This window comes from Mandrillus leucophaeus, unplaced genomic scaffold (genome assembly GCF_000951045.1).
Source record: "Mandrillus leucophaeus isolate KB7577 unplaced genomic scaffold, Mleu.le_1.0 Scaffold307, whole genome shotgun sequence".
NCBI lineage: Eukaryota > Metazoa > Chordata > Mammalia > Primates > Cercopithecidae > Mandrillus > Mandrillus leucophaeus.
Window position 1 is genome coordinate 3279757 of NW_012103221.1, and position 7925 is coordinate 3287681.

The 7925-nt window shown below is 39.4% G+C and overlaps 1 protein-coding gene across 1 annotated transcript in view; it reads right to left on the minus strand.

The window, feature by feature from the left end:
* Positions 1-7925, minus strand: part of KIAA1841 (KIAA1841 ortholog) — an 83783-nt gene extending 75858 nt beyond the window's left edge. Inside the window, exons 1-5 of the mRNA XM_011987328.1 lie at positions 7794-7925; positions 5289-5423; positions 3505-3663; positions 2285-2471; positions 511-604 (exon numbers count right to left, since the gene is read on the minus strand). Coding sequence (XP_011842718.1) covers positions 511-604; positions 2285-2471; positions 3505-3654 — 431 coding nt within the window. The 5' untranslated portion in view covers positions 3655-3663; positions 5289-5423; positions 7794-7925. The remainder of the gene's footprint in view (positions 1-510; positions 605-2284; positions 2472-3504; positions 3664-5288; positions 5424-7793) is intronic.

The following is a 7925-nucleotide window of genomic DNA, read 5'->3' on the forward strand; positions in this document are numbered from 1 at the left end:
TACAGGCGCCCGCCACCTCGCCCGGCTAGTTTTTTGTATTTTTTTTTAGTAGAGACGGGGTTTCACTGTGTTAGCCAGGATGGTCTCGATCTCCTGACTTCATGATCCGCCCGTCTCGGCCTCCCAAAGTGCTGGGATTACAGGCTTGAGCCACCGCGCCTGGCCACACATCCAATTTCTTTAGTAAAGTTGGAGAATTAATGGCTTAGAGTTTTTTTCCTTGGGTATTAAAATTTACTTTTAAAAGTTTTGTGTTAACAGATATTATTTCTAATATTTATAAAAATAAAAATCTTTAAATAGAAAACTGTAATCCAATTTATAAATAATAACATAAATAAGTCAAGTTTAGGTCAGTTCCACACATGAACTAAGCTGATTCCAGTAGTTTCAGCAATTATGTAATATGAAATTCCTACCTTATGGTAACATGCATAAAACCACCAATCATATATTTTATAAAGTTGGTATCAATATTAAATCTTATCTAGCAAACAACCAGCCACCTACCCTTCAGATTCTTCAGTCTTTTCTCCACCATTATGAGTAGTACAATTTTCACTTTCTGAAGAACAATTCCTTGTAGAAGCTATACTATGTCTTCCTTAAATACAGAAACAAACACATACAAAAAAAAAGGGTGGGGGTTAGTGTTTCTAGCTGAGAATGGGTTTTTATTTATTGAATGGTAATACTGTAAATGCATGGTTTCCAAGGCTAAAGATGGTACTTATCAGGGTGGCATTTTCCTTTAGTATTTCTAAAGATACATGGAAGAAACAGTACACAAAAATGAATCACAAATTGCTACTGTTAGAACGAGAATTTCAAAAACTACTAATGTGGTGTGTACAAACGGGATCAAATGTTCAAAAGCCAACAGCATAGTTTTCTCTTTCTGAAGCAAATTTTTACATCAATACTCTGCCGCTGCTGAGATTAAAATAACTCGCTACACTCAGAGGATTTCCAGAACCAGTTATTATTTCCAATGTAATTGCAGAAAACATCTTTTACCCCACTACTGTGTCAGTTGAAGCTCTTGTTGACTATAATAAAGAGTGGCTGTAGGCTCAGCACAGTAGCATGTACGTGTAGTTCCAGCTGCTCAGGAGGCTGCAGCAAGAGGATTGCTTAAGCTCAGGAGTTCAAGAGCAGCCTGAGCAACACAGTGCAACCTCCATCTCCAAAAACAAAAAGAGTAGCTGTAAAAAAACAAACAAACAAACAAAAAAACCAAAAAAAAAAAAAAAACATAACATGAGAGACAAGCAAGAGTCTCTCAGGAAAGAGGAATATTAAGTAAAGGGCACAGGGCAAACCCCTCTAAAAGAAAGTAAAAGAATATTTGTAGTAAAAAAAAAAAAATACATGAAATTAGCCAGGCCAGTAGATTAGAGTAGAACATTCTGACATAGTAAAGTGGGTTTTTTGGTGATTGTATCTGACCGACAGTTTAACACTTAAAAATTTATTTTTTAAAATGTTTAAATTTTTTTACAGACAGTGTCTTGCTCAGACACCTAGGCCGAAGTGCAGTGGCTTGATCATAGCTCACTGTAACCTTGACCTCCTGGGCATAAGCAAGCCTCTCACCTCAGCCTTCTGAGTAGCTAGGATCACAGGTGTGCACCATCACACCCAGCTAATTTTTATTTTTTATTTTTTTGTAGAGACAGGGTCTTGCTATGTTGCCCAGGCTGGTCTTGAACTCCTGGCCTCAAGTGATCCTTCCACCTTGGCCTCCTAAAGTGCTAAGATTACAGTTGTGAGCCACTGCATCTGGCCCTAAAACTTTTTTTAAAAAGTAGCAAAGATAAACATAATTTTAAAAATTCAGGCCAGGTGCAGTGGCTCACATCTGTAATCCCAGCACTTTGGGAGGCTGAGGCGGATGGATGGCCTGAGCTCAGGAGCTCCAGACCAGCCTGGGCAACACAGCAAAATCCCATCTCTACAAAAAATACAAAAATTAGCCAAGCATGGTGGTGCACGCCTCTAGTCCCAACTACCTGGGAGGCTGAGGCAGGAGGATCTCTTGAGCCTGGGAGATGGAGGTTGCAGTGAGCTGAGATGGTGCCACGGTACTCTAGCCTGGGAAACAGAACAAGACCTTGTCTCAGAAAGAAAAAACAACAAAATTCAGGAAGATACAAATATGAATACATTTCTCTATTAATGTTTATATTAGACTTTAAACAACGAAAGAAAAGTTGATTGGAATATATAATATTCTGCAGAATTATCATAAGGACAAGTACTACATTTTAGTTTAAAACCTTACCTGTTTTGGAAACTGCATCATGACCAACTGGAGTCTCCTGAAATTCTCCATGTATGTCAAGAAGTGAGGATTTGATATATGTGGCTAAAGTTTCAACAGGACTCTCTCCAGCAGCCATGAGGGAATTATACTGGTTGTCAACAGGTGAGCCTCCACTGCTCTTTAATTCATCAAACCTTTTTGCACACTGTCATAATATAAAATGAAAGAAATAGAGGTTTGGGAATTTTTTTTTTTTTTTTTTTTTTTGAGACAGAGTCTCACATTGTCGCACAGGCTGGAGTGTAGTGGCGTGATCTTGGTTCACTGCAACCTCTGTCTCCCGGGTTCAAGCAATTCTCCTGCCTCAGCCTCCTAAGTAGCTGAGATTGCAGGTGCCTGCCACCACGTCCAGCAAATTTTTTGGATTTTTGGTAGAGACAGGGGTTCACTATGTTGGTCAGGCTGGTCTTGAACTCCTGACCTCACGATCCACCTGCCTCTGCTTCCCAAAGTGCTGGGATTATAGGCATGAGCTACCATGCCCAGCGGTTTGGGAATTTTTTAAATAAAAAATTGAAAAGATACTTTCTTGCCTTCTATTTGAAGATATTTTTCAATAATTACTTTTTGTGAGTGAGTATTAACCTGTAGAGTAACATCTAAAATATTTGTACACATTTCACTATGCAAAAGTCTCTAACTTCTATTTTTACATTTTAAAATTCAGGGTAGAGTTTTATTTTAATGTGCTTTAACTCAAAGGCATATATATTTATGCTCCTGTAAAACAAGGAAGACCAGGTTGGGTATGGTGGACCATGCCTGTAATCCCAGCACTTTGGGAAGCGGAGGCAGAAAGATCATTTGAGGCCAGGAGTTCAAGACCAGCCTGGGCAACATAGTGAGACTCTGAGAGAGACTGTGAGATGCTGAGGTGGGAAGATCACTTAAGTTTGGAAGGTTGAGGCTGCAGTGAGCCGTAATGGCACCACTGTACTCCAGCCTGGGATGATAGAATGAGAGATCCTGCCTCAAAAAAGCAAAAACAACAACAAATATATATATATAATTTATGTAATTTGCATCTAGTCAAATTATATAGCTGTCTATTCAGTGTTAATACATACATTTGGATATGTAAAACTCAAATATTTTTCTCTCTCTCAGTTGGTGTTTCTTTAAATTGATGACCTTTTCTGAACATTTTCAGGAGATATTCTGGGGGGACTGTTATTTACCTCTTTCGGTGTTAATCCAGGCACGAGCCTTGCTATAGTTTCCCAGTTGATAGTCTGAGGGATTCCAACTAATGGATAAAGGATCATGTCCAACACCATTTGGTTATTATTGTTCAGGAAATTGTTGTTTTCTGAATATCCACGACTCATCTTTTGGAACTAGGGATAGGGAAAACAAAAAGCTTTATTTAACTCTGAAATCCAAATGTTTTCAGAACATTATAGATCAGTTATAATTCATTCCTAAGAATTATCTGCTACCATGTAAAGGAAAAATAAAACTGACCTAAAATAAACATAGTATAGCCTAAATCTCTTCACATAAAAGGATTTGAATATTATGCATTGATAAATGGATGTATAAAAATATGGAGATGAATAAATATATGATAAAAAGCATATAATATTTTTTATCTTTTTTTCTTTAGAGACAGAGTCCCCAATTTTACAAGATGAGGTTCAGAGATGTTAAGTAAGTTTTACAAGATCACAGAGCTAAGAAGAGGCAGAGCAAGGATTCAAACCCAGGTAAAAATGATTCTCAATTCCACGCTCTTTCTGTTCCACACAAGAGGTATAGTACCGGCTAAGACAGCAGATTGGAAACAATGGTTTAGGGTCAGTAGGGACAGAGTCTAATATAATTTGAAGTTAGTTATGATTCAGTTAAGTAATTCTGAAACTTTCTGTTTGTGAGGTGTGGGGAGAGGGTTATGATATCAAATAGAAAAAGAAACTATGCATGCAAACATAAAACATTTGAGGAACTTTCTTACATCAATGTGGAAGACATACTTCATTCAAACATTTACTGAGCCATCACTATGTGCCAGGCACTGTGTCTAAAGTTAGAACATTAATTTACAGATGAAAATAATGACAAAAGTTTTAACTAGTTATATCTATGATTCAGCTGACACTGGATTCTGGGTTAGGAATACAATCTCCAAATATAAACTGTTCCTATGGAAAAAAAAGATCTATCTTAGGACAAGAAGTACAAAGCAGAGATTCACTGACAGATCAGTACAATAAAAAAAAGCAGCGTACACAGGCGTCTGAAGCTCTGGTTTGAGTTTTGGCTCCACCACCTGCTAGCCAAGGCAAGTCATCCAACTTTGCTGAAATGCAGCAATAAAAGCAGGTGATGGTAATACTTCTGACTGACAGTGTGGAAAGAATTAAAAGAGATTATTTTGTGAAAGCACTTTGAAGATGATAAAAGTACCTCACAAATGAGATGTTGCATAAATAATAGTATTTAGATTGTGCTGAGGATTATGTGAAATTTTTTTTTTTTTTTTGAGACGGAGTCTCGCTCTGTCACCCAGGCTGGAGTACAGGGGCGCGATCTCGGCTCACCGCAAGCTCCGCCTCCCGGGTTCACGCCATTCTCCTGCCTCAGCTGGGACCACGGGCGCCTGCGACAGCCACCGCACCTGGATAATTTTTTTTGTATTTTTAGTAGAGATGGGGTTTCACCGTGTTAGCCAGGATGGTCTCAATCTCCTGACCTTGTGATCTGCCCACTTCAGCCTCCCAAAGTGCTGGGATTTATGTGAAATATTTAAAACACAGCACAGGTGTCACGAATGTGGTACGCTCTCAAATGTTAATTATAATTAGTACTACGTCATTGTTTACATAAGACAGTGGTAGAGAACATCAGGTGGTAGACAACATAAAGTTATCCTACATGTGTTTGAATGAACGTTTAAAAGAAACAAAAACAGAAAAACATTTAGCACACTAAAATCACAGCTTCCTACCAACCAAAGATGTACCTTGTTGAAGGCCAGAACAGTGGAGTAGTTAAGTGTGCAGACTCGAGTCAGACTGTCCAAGTTTGCATCCCAGCTCTACTACTTATGGCATTATCTGGTTCAGATTAGCTAATCTCTGTGCCTCAATTTCCTCATCTGTAGAACAAAAATAATAACAGTAGCTAGCTTACGTACTTCTGAGGATATATGGAAAGTGCTACCTGGCAAAGAGTGAGGACTACATAATGTGTGTAGCAGCACTACCACTCCAGAGATCCTCAGATTTAAACAGATTCATAAAGATTAATGTGACAGATAAAAGGAGAGACAGCAACATTCCAATGAAGTATGCCACCAACAAAATGAGTAGAAAGAGTCAGCTACAGATTCTTACCCAGCTTTACCACTTCTAGCAGTGCAACCTATGGCTCCAATATACTGTCTCAGCTATACTGTAAGGAAAATACCTAACCTTTGGAGTTATGGTGAAAATTCAATAATACTATATATAAAGCACCAGCACACTCTCTGGCATACAAAAGGTGCTCAATAAATAATTTATTACTATTATTTTTCTCCTCTCTACTTTGCCCATTATTGGCACAAAAATTTCCAAGAGTTAGTTTAATAACTGTAAAGCACTGCCTTGTGCCCAGCTGAAAACAGATTTTACAGAACTTCATTGTTTTTTAAAGAGCTGGTCATCTCAAAGTCAGATGAAAAAAGTGAGTAAATCTGAAAAGTAATGCCCTTTTTCATGTTCCAGACTGAGTTTGATGAAAACATGGGGAAAGAAGGCTTAGAAAAGGTCCTGGAAGAACCTTGGAAGGGCCCTGAGAAATTTCTGTTTATTTCTCTCTTTAACTCGCTGGATTATGATTTCTTTGATGGGCTGGGCCTTCTATCTTTGATTCCCCAGAAGTGTGACCAGCAAGGGAGATACTGCCAAAATGTTTGCTGAATTAATGAAAAGGTCACAAAACCTTAAGAGACATTTAATGTATCCTTTGGAACTCACTCCAAACTGCAGGTCCACAACTCATTTAAACATTTAAGTATAGATGGGGATGTGCAAAGATGGATGGGGATCTTGTCCTGCTGGATTAATCAATTTAGTTTTGAATCCTTTAAAGACTTGGTTTCTCTCTAGTGAACTGATCTCTACTTGTTTGCCTAATACTTGGATCGCTTTTCATACCACACAATTTGGGAGGCATGTTAGAGCATATGGTACGCTGTTGTTGTTGTTTTAAGATGGAGTTTCGCTCGTTCTCTCTTCAGGCCAAAGTGTGGTGGCACAATCTCCATTCACTGCAACCTCTGCCTCCCAGGTTCAAGCGATTCTCCTGCCTCAGCCTCCCGAGTAGCTGGGATTACAGGCACGCACCACCATGCCCAGCTAATTTTTGTATTTTTAGTAGAGACAGGGTTCCACCATGTCGGCCAGGATGTTCTCGATCTCCTGACCTCGTGATCCGCCCGTCTCGGCCTCCCAAAGTGCTGGGATTACAGGCGTGAGCCACCGCACCCGGCCAGGGTGTTTTATTATGATTTTTTGGGCCTTGGTAGAAAACAATCTAAAATGGAATTCAGGGCAAGGATCCTCCCTGACAGCTTACTTCTCTTCACTTCCAAAAAGATTCCTTTTTAAAATATTACCCACGTCAAACACTTAAAAGCTTATATTTCAAATGGGATACTCATTTATGCTATACATGTTTAACAGTACTTTAAATCATCCAAATGTGAAAAAAAGTTTTTCTGTTGACCAACTGTACAGTTGTTATACAACTGTACTGGGCAAGGGAAGACTCCCCAGCATTAATTCTAGTTAAATGATTGTCCAAGAAATCAGAGTCTGAATTTAAGTATAAAAGGCATAGCACTGATGGATAATCCTTAATAAAACATAAATTATCTCTAAATAGCTGTCATAGTGCACCTCATTCTGGAAATTATAAATTTATCAAAAACAGTGACAAGAAAAAGTTCAAAGTTCAAATTACTATGAAATCCACTCACATTCATAAAATACCAAAATCTTGAATATTTAAGGTAAAATACGTTATTTACCAAAAATAAAAATTCAATTTGTTTAACAGACTTCACTTTTTAAGAACACACGTCCCCTCCCATCCCCCACCCCCCTTCTCTTGGTTTATATATTTAATATATACGTATTAATAAGACTAGTCTAAGTCACTTCCACACCAGATAGAGGTGTACAACAGGAATCTGATATTTTTTTTTCTTATTTCAAATAGAAAAAAAAGCTCTTGGAGACAGAGACGTTTTTCCTTAGGCAGTGGAAAGATGGGAAGAGAGGGGACCCCGTGGGGCAGGCAGGCAGGCAGGTCAAAGGCCTCTGGCCTAACAGAAGGCGGCGGTAACACCGAGTCATCCCGGACCGGGAAGAAGCCTTGTACCCAGGCTTCCTGACTTCTGCACACACAAGAGATCGGAGGCAGCTGGAGGAGAAAATAAAATCACATCCCAGACCCGGGATGAGGTCAAACCCCTTCAAACCTTGGGCCCGGAGGCTCACTGCGCGGTGCGTCCTCGGGGCACCCCCAGACCTTCGCGCCCCGCTCATGCCCGTGGAGGCACAGAAACTCCAGGGGCGCAGAGCAGACAAAGACTCCAGGCCGCGGGGCGAGG